Source organism: Erpetoichthys calabaricus, chromosome 3 (genome assembly GCF_900747795.2).
Source record: "Erpetoichthys calabaricus chromosome 3, fErpCal1.3, whole genome shotgun sequence".
Lineage (NCBI taxonomy): Eukaryota > Metazoa > Chordata > Cladistia > Polypteriformes > Polypteridae > Erpetoichthys > Erpetoichthys calabaricus.
The window spans coordinates 219886806-219910022 of record NC_041396.2 but is presented as its reverse complement, the minus strand read 5'-3'; the positions used below and the strand labels follow the sequence as shown (position 1 = coordinate 219910022).

Genomic DNA, 23217 nt, shown 5'->3' with positions numbered 1-23217 from the left:
ATGCATGGGTATCATTCAAAGAAGTAGTTTAGATAACAATAATGGTCTATATTACAAAGAAATTGTGAAAAAAAATATTACTTAAGTTTAAGGAGCTGGACAAAGAAGATACTTTATGCTAGAATGCTTTTCATTGACTTCAGTTCAGCTTTCAATACCATCATTCCTCAGAAGCTCATAGGGAAGTTGGATCTTTTAGGCCACAACACTCCAATATGCAACTGGATCCTGGGCTTCCTGATAAGAAAGACCCCAGACAGTCCATGTCAGAAACACTGGGTGAATCCTGGATGCACTGAGCACTGGTGCCCCCCCAGGATTATGTACTCCACCAACTTCTGTTTACTCTTCTGACTCATGATTGTACAGCTGTGTACAACTCTAACACCATCATTAAGCTGCTGATGGACACAACATGGTGGGTCTCATCAGCAATGGGAATGGTTCAGCATACTGATTAGAGATATGATGATTGGCAGACTGGTGAAAGTGCAACAATCTGTTGCTTAATGTGGACAAAACAAAATAAATGATTGTTGACCTCAGGATGCTCATGATGTCCACTCCCCACTGCACATCAAATGCTCTCCAGTGGAATTGGTCAAGAGCACTAAATTCCTTGATGTGTACAAGGCTGCTGACTTTACTTGGTCAATTAACACCACCTTCATAGCCAAGAAGTTGCAGTAGCATCTCCATTTCCTTCAGCAGCTAAAGAAGACAAGCTTCCTTCTACCCGATTCTCTCCACATCCTACAAGGGCATCATCAAGAGTGTTCTGAATGTCTGGTTTGAGAACAGTAGTGTTTCTGATAATATGGTCCTACAATGGCTAGTGCACACAGTAGAAGATCATTGGGACCTTTCTGCCCTCCATTAAAGACAGCTTTATAAAATGTTGCACTCACTGGCTTATAGCATTGCGAAGGACCACTCCCACCCCTCCAACGGTCTCTTTGTCCCACTTCCATCTGGCAGAAGTTACTGTACTAGCCAAACCAGATCTGCCAGGTTCTGCACCAGCTACTAACTTGGCTGCCCAGACTTTGAACTCTCTGCTGCCCTGCTGCCTTCAGATCTGCTTCTAACAACTTATGTACAGTATATGCTGTCTTTTCTTTTACCTATTATTTATGATTTATATATCTATTTATATTGTATTATAGTTCTTTACCTGTGTTGCACTTGTCCTGTGATTGTGTATTTGTTGTGCCTTGGTCCTGAGGGTTATTATGTGCCCTTGTATGTTGCAACACTGTGTGTGAATGATATGACAATAGCCACCTGACTTGAGTTGGAACTGTGTTGCAAGCAACATGTGTCTCAAAGTTCTCATTCTAAATTCTCATTTGGAATTTTTCACTGAAAATCATGAAGTGGTGAATGAAGAGAAGGGTGAAAGATTCCATCAGAATATCAAGGACATGAAAAGAAGGTTTTGGGTACTTTAGGTTGTCAAGATGATGATGCACTACTGCTGGATGATTTACAGGGATGCAACAGGAAATGTGGATTAATGATGGGTGACAAAAACTAGGGAAGTTACATATATATCAGTAAATGAATATGCTTTGATGTTTTCCTTACATACAGTATATTAGATTGACTAAATATTTTCATTTTAAATTGATTTAGTACAATGTTGTATATATGGATGCATCATTTAACTTGTTAAATTTTAATTACATTTCTTTTCAGTTTTGTAGTTACATTTTTTCCTTGTTCATACTGCATCTTGTCTTCTGAATTCAGTTTGTAGACTCTTCTACCTACCTTCACCTGGACCACTTCAACTCTTGCTAGGAAACCTTTTATATTTGTCTTTGGTACTACAGTACCTGTAGGAAGAAAATCACAGTTTCTGGAAGTGCCTGGAGCAAGACTTGAATTAATGACTATGGAGCTGTTCTAATCACTGCACCAATTGTGTTACTGTTTCTCAGCACCAGACAGGGAAGTTAAAGGTGCAATTGTTAATGTAACGCATAGGCATATACACTGCTTTTGAAAAATCATTTGCCACTCTCTTAATTTTCTATATTTTTAGGTATTTAACCAAAATCTCATATTAGATAAAAGGAATCTGAGAGAACACATAACATGTTTGCTTAAATCTATATAAGTTACCTAATAAATAAAGTTATCCAACTGGCACTATATGAAAAAGTACCGGTAATTGCACTTAATAGCTGATTTTGCTGCCTTTGCCTGCCTTGCTTGCAACCAAAGTTTTTAGTTATTCATAGATTTTAGGCAATTTAAACACAGTACAATAATTCACTGTTACATACATTTGCATTATTCTTAATGTTGTTATTAGTATTCAAAAAGCTACCTCCCGTGTATTTTTTTCAAATTGAATTAGCTGTATGACTATAACAATACTTTTTTGTGTTGCCAAAGGATTTATAATATATTAAAAGCTTATATAGTCTCTATTCATGCTGTAGCTATCAAGGGGCTAAACTATTTGTTTTTCTCTAATAGTGTTTCATTTGTTTATTTTGATTATTATTTTTATTATTAAAATTATTATTAGCATTTCTGGGTCATTTATTTCATCAGATGTTTTAGGAAAGTCTCTGTTTTCCCACAACTTTGTAAATGAGAACGTTGATTCACGAAATTACTAAATAAATAGATTATCCATTGAGAATAATTGGAAAAAATATGTAATTGATGACTGCAGTGGGTTGGCACCCTGCCCGGGATTGGTTCCTGCCTTGTGCCCTGTGTTGGCTGGGATTGACTCCAGCAGACGCCCGTGACCCTGTGTTCGGATTCAGCAGGTTGGATGATGGATGGATGGATGTAATTGATGATCTCATAAAAATGTTATTTATTTATTTATTGACTTAGACGACAAAAATAGAAAGCCATCATTTTTCATATTTAGCATAATGTGGTACAGAGATATACACAGTATGTATAAACAGGTATGTAATTTGCTGCAATTTGCTTTTCTTTTCTTCATGATGTTTCAAAATATATATTTATCAGCCCTATCAAAAATATTAATAAAATTACAATCAGAATGATTGATTGTGGAAAAATTAAAGAAGTTTGGTTAGTTATTAGATATTTAATGATATTCAAAGATATTGTCACTTTGCCGAACTGTGAGTATAATATTTCTTTTGCTAATCAATAACTGTTAAATCAGATCTTCTATGTATCTTCATTAATCTCATCTAACACAGGCTATAATAGAATCTAATTTAAGCTGACACTTAATACAATCTCTGTTAATATAAGCACCAGAGACCTGGGCGTTGATCCCAATAGCCATGGTGTTTGCAGAATGTGCATATTCTACCCACAACAGTTTGGAGTTCTTTGTCTTTCCTTCACTTTGAAAAGACATGCATTTTAGGTTGTTTGATGACTAACTTACATTAAGATTTGTTTTCTGCCTTATATTCAATGCTCCCTGTGACTGTGAACTGCAAAATGCAGATTCAGAAAATAGATAGAGGCCCAGTAATTATTATTGCATAAGCAGATAAAGTGCAGAATCATTAAAATTTCTCACTTATTTAGTAGCTGGAAATAAACTGTTTTCTATGCATTTATTCAACAATGCAGGCATATCATGGCTGATTGGAAGTTATTTAGAGTTTTAAATATGAAGGATTATCTCATACAGTTCAATTACTTTCTTGCAGGAAACGAAAGAAAATCAGATTCCTTCCATACTTCAAAATAAGGGCATTCTTGAAACTAAAAATAAGGCTGCCTGCAATGAAATGTCAATGTAGACTGAAATATGCCATATCAGTTTAGGAAACAAGGCCAATTTAAAAGACACATTGTGGGGTTGTTGTGTAAAGACTTACCATTGCCTTTTGGGTGATAAGTCTCACTATTTAGTGTCAATTTCAGCCAGAAGAATTGAGTGAAGTGAAGGAAATTACACATTTAAAACAGAATAGGCAATAAATGTTTTATCAGTAAGTCTTGCAAGTCTGCAAACATAAGGGCAGGACTACTAGAGCCAGAGACAATCTTTGTTTGTGTTAACTGTTTTTTTTTCTGCACAAAGATAAAATCTCTAGTATTGTTCCAAACAGGCAGGATTTCCCACAAGAACATGGTTCAATATAAGGTTTGCTGTTTCTTGAAGCTCACAGTACACAGAAAGTGTGGAGGCTTGCAGATGTTCTACCTTTGACTTGAGGATGCAATATTTTGTGGGATTTGTGAGCATCTTGTTGTTATTCCCACAGAGATCTCGTAATGAAGCCCTGTGTCCAAAGAGATGTGTTTGTGACAGTACAAAATCAGTTCAGTGCTACAGTATTTCTGCGGTACCACTGGGGATACCACTGGATGTGCGAAAACTGAATCTAGGCCATAACAACATTAAGGAATTAAAGGTAAGTCAGAGTTCTCTTAAATCAGATACAACAAACCTTTTTAACAAAGAATTTTTGTATAGCAATAATAATGCTAGTACCACACAATTACAAATAAGAATACAGAAAAAAATATTAGTAGCCATGAAATTTTTTATCTGTTCATATGGACTATAGCTGTCTTATTCAGCAGTTAGAACAAGTAAATGTTATATGACAATAAATACATATTGTATGTGCACTTATAGTTAAATCCTACTTAATCCTATTCAGAATTGTATGGGACACTAGGCAGAAACAAGCATTGGATAAGGTGCTAGTCCATTACAGGGACTGCTTATACACACGTCTACAGCCACACTTAGTCATTTTGAAATATGATAGGAGAACTGGAGGAAATCCAACATTAAGAACAAATGGGCACTTTGTCACCCAGGAATAAAATAAAAGTTCTCTTTTTAAATTATTAAAGGAGAAACAGAAAAAAACTCTTCTTTTAATTTTTTATAGTTTTTATCTTTGGTTGGCTATTAGAAAACTAAGCTAATCCATTTCTATTTTGCATTAGGTGTTCAGTAGAAGAAAAACAAGGCTGCACTGCATTCATTAGTACAACCGCTATTTTTTTTTAAAGAAATTAATTTGACATGCAGTGTTTTCTGGAAAAGGATAGTTTTATTCTTTTAGGGTAATATGCAGCACATAGTATTATTTCAGATTATATAATATTCCACTTTGCCACAATACAATTGCAATATACTGTCACAAATGCTAAAGAAACTTTGCTGAGGGGTGTAACTGTAAACCTACTTTTGCCCACCCATGTGTATTATATATATATATATATATATATATACTGTATACAGTATATATGTATATATGTGTGTATACATATATATGCGTATATATATATATATATATATATATATATATATATATATACATATATATATTGCATTCTTAGTTCGGAATCGTAATCTGATTATTTAGGTGGTTACCTATCAGTCAGCAGACATCTGCCACATCCTTTTAGTTGCGAGAAGCAGCTCATATATATGTGACACAGTATCTGTCAAACATTACAAAGAATACACAACACACACACATATATATATATATATATATATATATATATATATATATATATATGGTTGAAAAATAGTTTACTGTCAAATAAATGCAAAGAGTACACGACACGTGTTTCACCCTCATTCTGGGCTCATCAGGTGTACACACTCCACTGCACTCCCTCTCGGGAATCGAACCTCGGACGTCAGCATCAGAGGCGATGCCCCTAACGTTGCGCCACGGCGTGTGGTTCGTTTATTTGACAGCATGTAGATCGGGGTAATTACATTCATGGCATTCGTAGTCTGTGTCACAATCTGATTGTATGGGTGGTTACCTACCAGGTAACGCTTGTGGTTGGCCAGCAATCTGCTAACATCCGCCACGGTGCCCTCAGTTTGTGAGGAGCAGATCATAGAATGGTTGAAAAATAGTTTACTGTCAAATATATACATACACACACACATATATATATATATATATATATATATATATATATATATATATATATATATATATATATATATATATATATATATATATATATATATACTGTATATACCCTGACCTGATCTATATATTTAGGGTTTACATATTTTATGTAGTATGCTTTTGCTCTACTGGGTAGCAGTATATAAGTGTGACAAATAAACCCCACACAGACATGAAGATGACACAATGACCATGGTAGTCCCAGTCTTCTGGAACAGTACAGATGTAACACTAAACACTCTCTTAGTTAATCAATTATTTTTCTCAAAGTAAAAGGTAATAAAGATAGAAAATGTCATATATGGACTTAAAGAGATACTTAAATAGTAAAGGAACGTCTTAAATGAGGCTGTTTATAGAGAAAGGATCTTATACTGGTGGTTAGAGAGCTACTCCGCATACCTGAACTACCAGAAGACAAAAATACCCTTGAAGAAGTTATTTAAAATGCTCCAAAATGAGAAATGAGCCTATGGAGATTATCATCTGGAAGTTGGCAATCAAAGTGGAACTATTGTAAATGCTTGACTTCCTTGCTAGGCTGTTTATTTAAATAAGAGAATAGATGCAATGGCTCTGTATACTACCAGAGTAAAAGTTAACTTTGTGGAACTGGTATTTTGTAGAATCATCTCTTAGTCTCTGAAGTAATCCCATTATGTTGTTTAATGGCCACTACCTAGTCAGGCTAAATGAGGATATAGATTTAGAAGGTGATTTTTGGCAAAAAGCATCAATGGACAGGGATATAGAGAGGACAGAGTAATAGAGAAGAAAGAAGGTGAAAGGAAGTTTGCTGGTGTCATTCTCAGGAGGAGATACACCCTTTGTATTGGATCACAGATGCTTTCTTTTGTTTTATTTGGTTGATCCTTTATTGCTTCATTTTAATTATAACTCTGTGACGATACGGGTTCTGCTCCATGTTCCCATCGGCTGTTAGGGAGCCCTTGAACCCAACACCGTCGGTAATGTCACCGATGAGCTAGACAGTGAGGCAATAACAATGAGCAAGGGGATGGTTTAAAGTGCTAAGTGCTTTTATTTACAACAAATCTAAAACAGTGTTCAAAGTAAAGTGCTGTGCAGTTCATTCAATAAATAAATAAATAATCCAAAAACATGTGGAGGTTAAAATCAATAAACAAACTCTTCTAAAAACCACGAGGTAAAATGTCACAGGAATTAATATGTTAAAACCAAAAGCCCGGTGTCTTCTGTTTCCATGGCGGCTCCCCTGCTACACCCATCTAGACTGCTCTACAGGAGAGTCGCCTACCTGCAGGATCTGCCCTTCACTCAGGTCCGGTAGCCCTCCGACCCTTGGCTTCGTCAGGCTCCCAACCAGACCAAGACTTTGGACCATTCCCCAGTGGCCAAGGCGCTCACACTGAGGCTACACCAGTCCAAAGCCTCATCGACTCCCGCTGCCTTCTATGGTCAGTCGACTTCTCCACTCGTCACTCCAGCTCCTAAATCGCTCTGCTGGAGTGACTACTTTCTCAGCCCCACTGAGTGTCGGCCAAACACTCCCCTCATGGGCTCTCCTCCCAGCTGCCTGCTTTCTCCCTCGCTCGTTCTCCTTCTTCCTCACACTGGCTCTCTCCACCTGCTTCCTGTCTTCTCCTACTACCTCCCATTCTCTCTTTCCTTCTTTTCTTTTTCTCCCTCCTTTAACCTGCTCGCGCTTCTCTATATATGCAGAGAGGACATGGCAGCTGCAGCCCATTAGCCACAGGAACGATCACGGATGTGGGCAGTCCCTCACCTGTGCACTTAGGTGAGAAACGCCCACACCGCAGATCGCCCTGCGGCTCGCTACAGTCACCACGCCCCCTCGCTACGCCGCGAGCGCGGCGATTATTTATTTAAAACAAAACGGTCTTTGCTGGAAGAGCTGTGGACCCATAACACCACAAACTCCTTTAATTCTTTATTTAATACAGCCACATTTTCTAAAAGGAAATGTAATGTCCGCTGTAGATTGCCTGATACTTTTGGAGTTTTAAGTCAGTCAGAGCAGGATCCTGTATCTTGGCTCATGTGAGGGAAATCCTATAAAGACATAAAATCAATGCAGACACAAAAATCTGGAGTGGAGGAGTGCAACCATCCATTTTAATGTAAATATGATGTCATTTTTTTCTGAATGATCAAATACAGATTCTTGTTTATGCAATGTATAAATCAGCTGTAACACATGCTTATTTTGGATGTACAATGAACAACAGAGTACCTGGAAAAGAATTATGCAGACCTGAAAAGAACCTGCAAATGCCACATAGATATGTGTGTTATAATAGAATGAAAATATACTCTGGAGGCAACTTTTCAATGTTACTTAAATCCTTTCATGATCTGTCTCTTTAAAAATCCATCCACCAATATCCTGAAGTTGCTTATTCCTTTAGAGGGTCACTGTGAGCTAGAACCCTTCCTGAAAACAGCAGATGCAAAATAGGAATTAACAGTGTACAGTATCTGGCTCCGGGCGGCACGGTGGCGCAGTGGGTAGCGCTGCTGCCTCGCAGTTGGGAGATCTGGGGACCTGGGTTCGATTCCCGGGTCCTCCCTGCGTGGAGTTTGCATGTTCTCCCCGTGTCTGCGTGGGTTTCCTCCGGGCGCTCCGGTTTCCTCCCACAGTCCAAAGACATGCAGGTTAGGTGGATTGGCGATTCTAAATTGGCCCTAGTGTGTGCTTGGTGTGTGGGTGTGTTTGTGTGTGTCCTGCGGTGGGTTGGCACCCTGCCCAGGATTGTTTCCTGCCTTGTGCCCTGTGTTGGCTGGGATTGGCTCCAGCAGACCCCCGTGACCCTGTGTTCGGATTCAGTGGGTTGGAAAATGGATGGATGGATGGAGTATCTGGCTCCAGTTCATCATAATGCACTCTGATGCACACACCAACACTAAACCATACCAGGACAATTTAAAGTCACAAGTTAAATTGATGTGCACATGAGCTATCTGTAACAGAGCAAGACAGACACTGAGAGAACATGGTAAATTAATATATACTAGCCAACTCGCGGCATAGCATACACCGCATAATTATTTATTGATGGGTGAACACTTCCTGAAAGACACAGTTATCCAAATGGGTTGGGTTTGAGGATACGACTATGAGTGAATGAAAAGATGGAACTCTGGAGAAAGCAACATACACTTGTCCGTGACTGAAAGCTGGTTTTGACAGATACAGGCATATCTTTTTGAAAGTTTGGCCCTGTACCTTATTAATTGTCATTGCAAAGGCCAATCTAACAGGAAATTGTCTGCGTGTAAAAGTAAAAGGCAAATTTGAATCTGATGGGGTCAGGGATATCTCTAAAGTGAATGGTGATAGTAGCCTGAAGCATTTGGGACATTGCCACAATTTCTGCCTTGCCACCATAAACTCCGGAAGTATTCTTGTAGTCAGCGTATTGTTGAGCAGACTGTATGACTATGCTTCCGTGACTAAGAACAACGCTCTGTCTTGCGTACCCCATGATTTTAGAGTTGGCGGGCGGGGCTCTGTCGTGCGTACCCCATGCGCACTGCGTGCTCATGCCTTGAGAGCGAGGGTGGACACAGGAGGAGGGTTAGAGTTGGCGTGCGTATCCCATGGTCGGGCGACTTGGTGGATTATATATAGAAAAGCAGCCGGAACCGAAAAGAACAATGAAAAGTCAACATGGCTCAGAGGTGCATGTGGACTGTAGCAGAGACGAAAGCGACTGAGGTGGTGTTTGGTGAGGTGTTGCGTGCGGGCACATGAGCAGGCAGTGTGCATGCCTCGAGAGTGAGGGTGGACACAGGAGGAGGGTTAGAGTTGGCGGGCGGGGCTCTGTCGTGCGTATCCCATGGTCTTAGAGTTGGCAGATAGAGGCATGTCTTTTTGAAAGTTTTGCCCTGTACCTTATTAATTGTCATTGCAAAGGCTAATCTAACAGGAAATTGTCTGCATGTAAAAGTAAAAGGCAAATTTGAATCTGATGGGGTCAGGAAATTGTCTGCATGTAAAAGTAAAAGGCAAATTTGAATCTGATGGGGTCAGGGAAATCTGGGGAATAAGGACAGTTTCTGAGGTAGCAGCTGCGGTAGTTTTACACTCCAGTACATTGCGGTGAATGCTGGTAACAGTCAGGCAGGCGGGCAAGCCAACAAAAACACTATGCTCTTAGTATGGTATGAATCAGGTTTTTGTAGACAAAAGTTTTCCCTGTTCCTGCAGGACCATCTAAGAAGCAGCATGTTTGTTGCGGATGGGAATCGCTGTATGCAGCGTGTAAAACAGTTTGCGAGGGTGGACGCGGTCATGCGTATCCCATGACGCGGGAGGAGGGTTAGAGTTGGCGGGCGGGGCTCTGTCATGCGTATCCCATGGTCTTAGAGTTGGTGGGCAGGGCTCTGTGAGTTGGCGGGCGTGGCTCTGTCGTGCGTATCCCATGGTCTCTGTCTTGCGTGCGTCTTGCAGCTGCTTAGTGAATTATTGGTGGGCGGGGCTCTCTGTCTTGCGTGCTATGGTCGGCTGCTTAGTGAATTATATATATAGATTTTAGAATATAATATATAGAATTTACTGTAGTGCTAGAAGTTGTGCTACCATGCTTATTAAAAATGAGACAAAATTAGGCTAAATGTTAAGTTATAAACCAAAAAAAAGCCAAAATTATACTTATCACATCTAGGGCTTCCTTGCTTGCACTTTCCCTCTTTCCATAGTGGGAAACATACATACAGGAAATAGATAAGGGGATGGTTAATTAATTCTTTAGTCATTTATTTTCCATATAAATTTTCTGGATATGGTAAGAAGTTTCATATGGAAGGACTACCAATAACAATCAGTTAAACTTAGCAAAACCCTTTCCACATCCTTCTGCATTTCCTGTAATAGATACTCCGACCTCTGCGCCTACACATTTGACTATTTAAAGTTTGTATACAGTTGTTAATATATACCAAGGAAGTATAAGACATTTGTTTGTGCCTGTCACCTATGCCTATCAAAAACAAAATTATTTTCAAAATTCTTATGTTATATTGCCCATGTAAAAATATGCCATGTCGTTTTCTAAGGGTTGTGGTTGGAGCCTCAATTTCTCATTTAGCATAAGGCACAAGGTAGGAACAAATTCTGGACAGGGTGCCAGTCTATTGCAGGGAAAACACACACAAACATACACACACACACACACACACTAGGGCCAATTTATTGCCCTAAGCTGCACCATTGTACTGACCTCTTGTAAAATATTAAACTTCTTATTCATGTTTTCTTGCATTTTGAAAATGTCTACCAACCCCCCTAGTTTTAATTTCAATTAGTTGATGTTACTTTTTACTAAGGGAAAAAAATATTTTCTTGAAATGTTTTGAGCATGCAAAATTAAAAAGAGAACTGAAATTATGAGTACAATTTCTACCCTACATAAAAAGGTTCCAAATCCTATATATACTTATTTTCTTCTAGATACAGTGCCAGCTAGTAAATAATTTATTTTTAATGTAGCTTATGCATACTTATTTCACTATATCAGACAAGCAAATGTCAAACAGAAAACCTTGTCTATGCCTTTTGTTCCTCTGTCAGAATTTTAAAAATGTGATAGCAATGCTTCAATTTTTTTTAACTTTGCTAAGAACACTGTAATTCAACTCCCACTCCATTCACTGTAAATGGTTGCTTGGCTTGGAGGATATTGCCAGTGTCAAAAGGCATCACCAAATTGGCACTAAACACTAAAAAGCATAATGGTTAAGAAAATATGTCTGTGCGTGCTAATGTGGAAAGATGGGAGCTGTAAGGGGATTGTAAACTTTTATTCATAATGCCATGAAAGTGAAGGGTCATTAAACATGGAAAAATTGAGGGCTGGGGGAAGAGAGGAAGAGGCTGGCACCCTAAGAAGAAGCATGCAGTGTTTCCTCATAATGCTAAAAGAGGACAGCCAAGGTGACTCACCTCAACAAACAGTTGGAGTTCAAGTCTTTGAATGTAGTCCCAGAGAGGCAGTAGGTGCCATGGGTTGTTATTCCTTTTTTACTTTGAGTTGTCTGTAGTCTGCTTTATTTTGTATGATAAACACACAAGTTTAATGTTTTTGGTTCACTTGAAATTATGCAAGGTGTGGAGAGAAATGATATCTCCTTTGGTTGAATGGTTCTTTATATTTTTCTTTAGATAGATAGATAGATAGATAGATAGATAGATAGATAGATAGATAGATAGATAGATAGATAGATAGATAGATAGATAGATAGATAGATAGATAGATAGATAGATAGATAGATAGATAGATAGATAGATAGATAGATAGATAGATAGATAGATAGATAGATGCCGTGTTTTATTATTTTAAGAAAAAGATGTTTTTAAGTAAATCATACAGAAAACAAATAGGATGATTCCATCATCCAGTAAATTGCTGTCTGGGTTTAGGGTACACTACAAATGGCTGGTACTTGAATGAACCCAAACTTCTGGGTTTGCCTCTGTTCATACAGCTGATGTGATGGAAGGGGCAGGACTTCTAAGCTCATTCTGAAATTGATGTCACTTCTCCTCCCACACCTCATCTTCTACCCTATGAAGGGGAAAGGAGATCACGTGAGCAATTGAGTCACCCTTTCCTCTTCAACCAGGTTCCTTTTTTTCATATGGATCTGAAAGCATTTCGTTAATGTAGGTTATAAAGGCAAATTGCTGTAAGTACTGTATAAAGGAGCCAGAGTAGCATTTTCTGAAACACTTCTGATGAATAATTTGTTGGCTGAAAATACTGAAAATAGGATGTACAGCATTGTCATAATGACCCTCAGTTTTCTCTTCATTCTCTCCTCTCCTACTACCAGTAACAGATTGAAAGTGTGTCCCATAACTCAGCTTACCCTCTTGATCAGCTTGTTGATTTGGTAAGTTGCAGACAATTCTATCTGCACACAGAAACAAAGTTCTCAACCAGAGCCCAATACTGTTTCATCTTCTTTGTCAATACATCTAAAAGGGCAGAATCATCAGAGAATTTTTGAAAGTGACATGACCTACTGTTAAATTTACCGTCTGAGATGTACAGGGAGAAAAGAAAATGAGACAGGAGAGATCTTTGTGTTTCTCCAGTGTTGTTCACATCCAATTCTGGGACACAGTGCTTGAACTCCAGATAGTCCATTATTCAGGACACCATAGTCTCATTCACCTGTATATCTCCACACTTACCCCTTAGCAGAAATGGCTGGATGCAAGCAATGTTGAATGCGAAAAGTGAGTATAACCAATGGAAGTTGTTGACTTTTCCAACATATTTCCACAGCCAAACAGTAGATCTTCATGCATACATTGCCTACAGATAAAGCTTAAATACTTAAATAACAACCCAAAAAATTGTCTTTCCAATACTTTATTCAACAAAATATCAATAGATGTAATGGTCTACTGGGGAAAAAAAGTATACCCTTGTCCACAGAACCTGGTATTGTCCCCTTTAGTAGAAACAACTTCTTGTAGGTATTTTGCATAACTAACTAACATTCTCTGACATCATCTTGGTGACAAATTTGACCACTTCTCCTTTTAAAGTTCTTTGGAGGATTTGCTAATGTGCTTCAGATCATTATCATACTGGAAGGTCCATTTCCAGTTCAACCTCAAGTTTTAGACAGATGGCCTCATATTCTCCTCAAGCACACTTTGATATGATGCAGAATTCGTATGTAGTTGACTCGATGACTGTTAGCAGCAAAGAAACCAAAAACCATAACATCTCCATGATCATGCTTCACAGTTGGTATGAGGTTTTTCTCTTGAACTGAGGTCCTAGCCTTGGCCTAGATATTCAATGGCAAACTTTAGTTATGCTCTGATGTTGTTTCTGAACAACAAAGAGTTTTTCCTAGCACACTTTGTATGCAGGTCAAACTTGTGCAGTCTCTTTCTGATTGTAGTTACATGCACTTTAATAAATATAGTATTTTTGCAAGAGTTACTTGCAGATCCCACAATGAAATTTTGGGGTTCTTGAAGAATTCTTTTAGTATCAAATGGGACAGTTCGTGGGCTGATTTTGTTGGGCTGGCCAGTCCTGGGCAAATTAGCAGTTATTTGAAATCAATGCCACTTGAAAATGATTTTCCTTTCATTGAAATGAATGATTTCAAAAAAACTGTTGATCTTTTTAAATCCTTTGCCAGACTCATAGGCATAGGCAAATGAAGTCCATGGTTCCAAAATAGCAGGTAGCCTAAGAAATGAAATCCATGTTCAAAATATATACTTTCAATTAAAGACAGACTGAAAATGTTATTTTTATTTCAATCTGAAAACAAAAGCAAGCCAAAAAAATGAAAATGATTAATACTTAAGTTAAAAACATTCCTAAAGTTGTAACCCCAGTTTTAGTCAAAGTCAAAAGCTGAAAAATATACCTATTCACAATTTACTCTTTCACTTTAATATATGATTAAAACCACATAGTCTCCATTGGAAAGGAGGAGCACCTTCCTAAAATGCTTAGACGAAAGTAGGTAGTCTGCAGGACTACCTACAACACAGCACCAAAAGTCTCAAGAACTGTAATACAGAGCTACACAACTTAATAAACTATTACAAGGGCATGTGTTGTAAATATACTGTAATGTAATTTATTTGTATTGTAACAGATTAGTATATTTGTTCAGTTTTGCACTAAAGTTTTATAACCATTCTAAATATGTCCATATCAAACACACAGCCTGTTTAACATATTTTAAAAATCAGATCATTGCTACTTAAAATCTATATAAATAAAATAAAATCACAAAGGTATAAAGAAAATCTGTGCTTAATAGCAGAACATAGCACAGCGGTTAACACTCTGTTCATAAAAATCAAGATCACTTTTTGTTAGTAGTAAGGACTCTCTCTTTAATTTGCTGGAAACTGGCAGTGTGTCACCACACTTGCAGAGACAAGAGAGTAATTCTATATTGCTGTGGTCCTGCCACCACTTGCCAGCAGTACCTTACACTACTTACAGTATATATAAACAGCTCAAAAATTAATTTTCATGGTCAGAGGCAAAAACCCATAAATTGAAAATGCCAAAATACAAATCTTGAAGAATAGAAAACATTTTACCCCTTTCTTTGCAGACTGATATCAACTTGCATGTAGTAACACTGGTTCATTCCTACATATAGCATGTTAATATACAGTTGATCTGAGCTTTCTTTCAGCAAAGGACATCTAAATCTATTCACTCCATTTAAATACTGTAGAATGGTTTTACGGAATGTCACTGAGTTGTTACTTCCTTCATGACAGCACCCCAGTGCTCTTGGTGCTTTTAATCCTAAAATCCCTTTTAAGTCATTTTGTCAGTGAAGTCATCAATCAGATGTTTATGGGCTGATTCTGTTTTATCTGGCAAAGGCTTGTGGGAGCTGGAACATACTCTGGCAATAACCTTTTAAGAGTATGAACTATCCTTACACAAGTACATTTGTATGCTTTTCCCTCTACCTGCATAATGGTTGCTGATTTAACTGACTATACTGGTAGGAGGGGCTATCCTTCAGAATTAAATGAATGTTTGTGTTTAGTCTCCTTTTGGTTACTACATGGTCATATAAAGAAAGAATAGATTTATTTTCATATATAAATATGTAATGTATTTATTTGTATATAAATACAGTATGTAAGTAGTATCACGCTGCAGTATTCTATTGTGGCTTGGCACCACCAAAACATCTAGCTGGCCTTATCTGACTTATCCATGTGATAAGAAAAGGTACACCTCATTTACTTGATCTTTACTTGAAGTGTGAGTTTAGAAAGTGGGGTGGGGGGCACATACTTGGTTATGATAGGTACATTCTAGCTGTAGTACACATTAAGGCAAAAGGAATTTACTATAGAATGAATCCAGATGACACTGCTTATGATCGATCAGAGACATTGCATAGTTTTGATATTCAAACACTTCTTTGTGCATAAACAAAGGCTAAAACACACAATGTCGCTGTCAATCTATCTGTTACATAAACATAATTCTATTGAACCTAACAGATCATCATCCATCTGTCCATCCATTATCCAACCTGCTATATCCTAACACAGGGTCACGGGGGTCTGCTGGAGCCAATCCCAGCCAACACAGGGTGCAAGGCTGGATCAAACCCCAGGCAGGGTGCTGTTTATATCCATTATATTTAATAACATGAGAAACAGTCTACAGAAGATCTGCCACACCTATTTCAAGAAAATAAAAATATGAGTTTTGTAGGAAGATTGTAGGAACTGCTGCTTGTCAGTATCAGCTTTATCCATAAAAGGTCAATCCAGGTGGCAGACTACAATGTTGCTTATTCAAAGCATTGACACATCTTCTGATCCTAAACTACCTGCTTAGCCTTGTTGTCCTCCAGTTGTAGAAATATGAAAGCAATTGTTTTGTACATGTTAAGTGTCATCAGATAAAAGCATCCACAAAATTAATTCATGCAAATGCATTATAATATTTACCTGCTATTTTGTCACTTGAAGGGGATCAAATTAAACATTGCAGTTATTTATACATGTATATTTTATTCATGCTGCATTTACATGGCAGTATGTATATGTAAATGCATGAATATATGAATGTTTTTATTTATTTTTACAGAAATCTGGGTATGCTGGCCTGGAAGCACTTGAAGAAATAATTTTATCCTCATGTGGAATAGAAGCAATTGAGAGCAACACCTTTAAATCCCAATGTAATCTAAAGGTACTGGATCTAGTGAAGAATAAATTAAAGCATGTTCCTCGAGCCCTTCCACAAAGCCTTGAAATCCTAAAACTAGGGAACAACAGAATCCAAGTCTTACATGATTCTCATTTAGAAGGACTAAAAAAGCTCAGAGTTCTTGACCTACAAAACAATCTTCTTTCTATTATAAGACCCAGCTCTCTTTCATCTCTTGTCAGACTTGAAGTCCTTTATCTGAATGGCAATAACATAGAGTCCATATCTGGTCCCTTCAGGCTACCTCGGCTTAGCAGGCTGAACCTTGAAAATAACAAGTTGTCTTTTATTCAATCAAATGCCTTTAACTTTTTACATACCATTCAAGTGTTAAGTCTGTCTGGAAACCAGCTGGTCAAAGTTCCACAAGATCTCCCTCCAACACTTTTGTCATTGAATTTGGATCAAAATCAGATCAGGGGGTTAAAGGGTAGAGATATCAATCATTTGAAAATGCTCTCTCATCTGTCTCTTTCTTACAACAGACTGTCATCCATTGAGTGTGACCTTTCTCTGCCAAACCTCACTATCCTGCAGCTTTCAGGAAACCAAATCAAAATTATACCCTGCAAGCTTCCTGCTGGACTTGAAAAGCTTGATTGCAGTCATAATCTTATTCAGGAAGTAACCATTTCAGGACTCTCAGGCCTCGGGCAGCTGAAACATCTCTTCCTGGAGAATAATGTCATTCATCATATTGAAGCTGGAGCTCTTAAAAATTGTGTGAAATTGACAGATTTGGCGCTAGAACAGAATCGACTTACAGCTATTCCTCTTGGGTAAGATTTTGCACCTTTAAACAAATGTTCTATCTGAAAGTCAGAATTCAGACCACATGTACTATGCATAAACAGTATAAAAATTAAAAATAAGTTGCAGAACTGCTAGTATCCTTAGAACTAGGTGATTTCAGTCACAATGTACTCTTGATAAATAATTTAAAATATCATTTTCCTATTTCTTCCTGTTTCTACACCCAGAGATTTGCAGAACTGTAAAGTTCCTGTTGTGTGTACTTGTCACTGATTCTTTGATATTCCCTTTCTGTCTAGTATTTTCCAGTAACTTAGTTTTCATACTTCTTAGTGGTGTGAGCAAACTTTATGTAAATATTTGTCTTATGGGATGTCTGTTACAAAGTGAAACGACCAGTGACAAACCACATATATTGAGAGTACTTGTGCAAATTCCACACAGAGCATAAATAGATTAGGAGTCAAACCCAGTTCCATGGAGATAAGTACTGACTAATGTGTACTTGTTGCCCAGATTCTGTTCAATTACATTATTATTACATAATACCTTTCCTACTGGATAAACTCTGAACAGTACACACACACACATACAGTATATATATAAATATTAAATATAATATAATAATATAAATATTATTTCTGCTGAAACCCAAGACCTTATGCAACATACACACATTCATTAATTCATTAATAAACATGCTGTATCACATTGGTCACCATAGCAGTCCGCATTATTGACTAGTCTCTAGTTTTCATAATCTAGTACCTTTCTATTCCTTTCTCACTAAAGAACTAGACAAATCTTTTTAACATTTTCATGATGAAAAAAATGCAGTATAGAAAATCCTATATTACCTCAAGAGTCATGAATGATTGTTAGCATCAGTATACACTTTGTGATTACTGATATTCTATGTACACGATCACAATGAACTTTACTTTCTTTTTATCACTGCTGCTCACAGTCATGCTTTAAACTGTGGAAGGAAATAGTGTAGCTCAAAGGTCTTTATAAATAATAAAAGAAAATTTATATTAATTAATCCCTAGTCTGTAATGAGATTAAATAGTTAAATATTATCTAAGTTTTATGCCAAATTCTACAAGATGTGATGCTGCAGTTATTATTATAGCAGTAGTATCCTTCAACCTTTCAAACATCAAAATAGGCTGTCAAGTACTTTGGCCAGATCGTAGCAGAATACCAGAATGAGAAAACAAAGACAAAGTTATTAGAAACTGGAAAAAACGATAGCAAAAGAACATGGAAAATCCACATAGAAGGTGTCTCTGCCATATTTTAAACACATGTCTCAGCTCTATATGGTGGTAATGCTGTATTTCCACATAAAATATCCAGATATGGTGGACTCCAATATAACCACCACTTCAGAGCAGCGAGCATGTTCCCCTTTTCCAATGCAGTCTCAGATTCTATCAGGGCAATTAAGTCCCCTATCAGCAATATAAAATCTAGCCCTCATAACTGGTTGAGCTAAAAGAGAACTTCCCTAGATTGAACAACATCTTTAGTATATTTTCTAACTCTGCAACATGCTTACTCACTTGAGTCCTTTTGTAAAGATGTCCTCTTTATCTAGAGGCCAGAGGTCATGAAAATGACAGCCTTTATATATTATCGTGCCATGACTCTTTGCATTCATATCATAAATGTATATTATTGGGTTTAATGTCCCTGATTTCAGGGAAAACCCAGTAGGTGGCCATTTAGAGATGAATACTGAAGCCAAAAGCATAATTTCCTAAGAAATCCTCACATTTTGGGGATGTCTAATCCATTGATTCAAACTAACCATCAGATGATGATTGACAATTCAGCACCTCTTTTCAGCAAAGTGTTCAGAATATACAGCCTCATCTCTCAAGACACATACAGTAAAGATGCTTAACTCCAACATTTTCTTCTCTTATTTAGAGTATTATGTTTTCTTGTGTTTGAAAATAACATTCATGAAGCACAATTCATGACTTGTACAAAAGACCACAAAATGTAGAGTCAGTAGGCATTACCTGTTTGACCACTTCACACATCTTACCCAAGAATGAATGATGTTGGTTGGTTGCATTGGCTAAATTTATAATAAGTTATTACCCCCGTGCCTTTCTCATTTTAGCCAATCTTCCTCTCCAATACCTGGCCTACTAGAAGCTTTTTTGATTTCCACAGAAGCCTTGTATTTATCATTTTGTATTTATCAAAATGAGCAGCTTCAGAATAGGAGAAAACTAACCACAATAAAAATATCTGGTTCCAGTGTTAAAGTTTGGTGTAGTAGTACATCTGACTATATGTGGCCAGCACTTTTTTTTCCTTGGATAAGTTTGTTCTGTGCCATACAGATGGTGCCCAATTGCTAAGATGCAAGTTTCCAAAAATATATTCATTCCATTGAGTTCATCCCTTTACTAAATCTTTATGTTTCCCCCTGTATATGATCACAGGGATTTTTGACTTCCCTTGTCTTATTGGTTAAATATTGCTACCTACCTTCCTTGAGACATCCCTCCTTTTCAGGGGATAGTCTCACACACACATACTCAGACGTTCACACATTAGGAGCCAATTTAGAGTCACCAATAAGCCTAAAATATGGGACTTTGTGATGTTTGAGCAAGCCAAAATACAAAAAAACATGAAACCTTCCCATATACAATGACCACAATGGACAACCAACCTAGTCTGTCCAAACTGGAGACATGCCAGTGTTAGAGTCATCAATTAACTTAAATACTTATCTTATTGACAATTGAGCAAAGTCAAATGATCAGATAAAAATTCCCACAAACAAACTGAGAGAGCATATACAAATTCCAAACAGAACACAAACAGATTCGGATTCAAACCCATTTCCTTGGAATTGGGAGTCATAAATACTGACCCCTGTGCCACTGTTTCACAAATTCTGTTCAATTATATTTTTTACTATATAACATTCTTCCCAATGTATCGACTAGGAACACTAAAAACATTTTTGAAAATATAATTCTGCTAAAACTTAAAATGTTATTAAGTTTATTCACATATACCAGTATGTAAATGCACACATGCTTATACTGTATAAACGTGTTGTTCAGGTTTACCAGAACAGTCCAGATTATTGACTAGTCTCAAAATTATTGGGAGCAAAATGGCATGATCCAGAATTCAGCAACTTTAAATTCCTTTCTCTCGAACTACTAAGACAATATTTTATCATTTTCATGCAGAAAAATTACATTGTTTTTTTAAATCCTAGATTTTTTAAAGAGTTATAAAGGAACCTGATTTTTAGAGTAATTATAAACTTTGTGATTACTGTTGTTTCCTAGGCTTCCCGAGACACTTGTTAGATTGGATCTGAAAGGAAATAACATTGCATTTATCTCAGAGGAAGAGGTGAAGAATCTCCAGAAGCTGCAGATGTTGAATTTGCGAAATAACAGCCTGTCATCTCTAAGCAAAGCAGCCGTGGACCTGCTGTCTAGATTACGAAGGGTCTACCTAGATGGCAATCCATGGAACTGCAGTTGTGACCTCCTGAAAGTTGAAAGATTGTTGTTAGCTAGGCAAGTTGAAATACCCAGTGGGCTGTGCAGTGAGGCCAGCCGAAGTCAACAAGAATACAAGAAGATTTCTGTAACACCCTTGACTGGGTGCCAAGACGACATGGAAAAAACAGCCGAAGGCGGTAAAGACGAGAGAAAGATGGATAAAGATAATGAACCGATAGAAACAGAGGATTACTATGATTATGATTGACCGTGAGCACAAATGAGTTCCCATATGACATTAACAGATAAGCTTTTCAGATGACCTCTGATACTTTAAGCTGGTAATTCTGGCTGACAGACCATGACTATATAATTTACTGTAAGGGAATGGTGCATGTGTATTTATTGTCTTTATCAAATAAAAAACTAATTGTTCCTTTCCTTGTTTTTAAGAAATATAGAGAGAGGTAAACACCATCAATTGTACCACAATGAAAGATTTGTGTAATTTATGAATGCATCGGTACAGCAAAATGAACATAATAATTAAAAAGATACTATAAATGCAGGAAACATAATCTCCTACAAAATATTATTTATGTTTTTGTTCTAGTATTAAGTCATATTCAGAGAAAGGTTAATCTTCAGAAATTCCATCTTTACAAGTCCACCTTGTTAATTAGATCTGCAAAAATAAAATATTTTGCCTTTTTCATAGTGGCTTAGGTACAAAGTCGTAAATAATGTTTCATTAGAGTGGCAGAATGTGATTGTGAATGTGAGTGCTGGTCTCTCTTCCTTATTTTATTTATAGTCAAAATATGCAGATACATCTGACATACAGTATATTTAAAATGTGGTGGAGAATATTTATGCAACACAGCAAGTGTTGCTGATGCTGTGCTCCTTAAATGGTACAATTTTCAGACTAGTGTAAAATACAGTGTATTAAATAAAATATTTAATAATGTCATATAAAACACCCAATAATTGAAATCCTCACTGTCACCCTGACGTAAATTAAGATGAGATAAGATATTTAAAATTGATGTTATTTACTATATTATAAAGTAATATCGTAAACTGGTATGGTGCTGCATCCCTCAAGTAAATGACGGATGAAATCACAATAGTATGTATTTAACTAGTTTTTGCAACACCAACAATAAAAGACGATGTTTCAGTTTACTTTCCTTTTTTGTTAATTTTTTGTCTTGGAGGGAACAGGGATGCAGTGTTTAGTACTTCTGACTGATAGCTACAAGACACAAAACTTAAATTCAGCCAGGTTTTTTCTTATTTGCAGTTAACTGCAGTATGTATGTTCTCCCTGTATTTATGTGGGTTTTTCTCCAGGTACTCTCATTTTCCTCCCATATTTCAAAGACATACTCATTAGCATAATTGGTTGCTCTATACTGGTCCTGTATAAGCAGATATGATGGTCTGGTGTTCATGGATGTTTCCTGCCTTTCACCTTATGCTGTTAGGCTAGGCTCAGGCTTCCTTGACGCTGATATGAATTAAGTAGGGTTGATAATGTATGAATTTAGCATTTACTATTGTAATGTTGATTCAATACGAACAATTATCAATGAAAACAATTTTGGAAGTAAAGGTATTGTTTTTGGTGAAAAGCTTTCTGTTGGCTTAGGAAAAAACTACAAAATTCTTGTTGATAAGTCTGACAGCCAGAGAGAAGCATGTGGTGATAGTAATGGTGAATATCATTAAGGTAGAGCAGAAGGAACAGCACTGCTGGAGAAAGTACTGTATGTTCCTGTAGGGACACTTGGCAGGCACAGCAGCCTGAGATAGAGAAGTTTGATTTGGGCAAAACATTTCCCTGGTTTCCCCGGTATGTTAGTGAATACATTTGTTGCCCTGATTACTTCTACTAAGGAATAAGTTGAGGGCAAGGAGGGAATGGCAGAAGTGGTGTAGAGGATACACTGCAGAGGTGGTGATAGCTCCTGGCTGTTTGAGGATACACTGCTACAGAGGGATAACTATCATACTGTGGTGGACCTCAAACAATATATGCAGTTGTAAAGCAACATAATAGGCCTGGCCCTTCAAGGACTGCAGAAGGCTGAGGGGTGCATCTGTCTCAGGTGCTTTTAGAGGTTTAGAGATTCTAGCTTGGTGGCCCTGTAACAATTCCAAGACTAGACCAGAAGTGACTTCAGGTGGGAGTTCTAACCTAGTCTAACCCCAACACTTTACTGAGCTTGTAGTCAAAATATCTGAGCACAGGCTTGTTTGGTGGAACAGAGATGCCAGGTCATTCACAGAGAGCAAAAGAGAGAA

At 37.3% G+C, this 23217-nt stretch overlaps 1 protein-coding gene across 1 annotated transcript; it reads left to right on the top strand.

Moving 5' to 3' along the window:
• Positions 1-4121: 4121 nt before the first annotated feature.
• LOC114648655 (nephrocan-like) lies at positions 4122-22741 on the top strand. The gene is made up of 3 exons (XM_028797805.2): positions 4122-4376; positions 16538-17439; positions 20746-22741. The coding sequence occupies exons 1-3, from the start codon at positions 4179-4181 to the stop codon at positions 21173-21175; spliced, it is 1530 nt and encodes a 509-aa protein (XP_028653638.1). The 5' UTR covers positions 4122-4178; the 3' UTR covers positions 21176-22741.
• Positions 22742-23217: the final 476 nt, after the last annotated feature.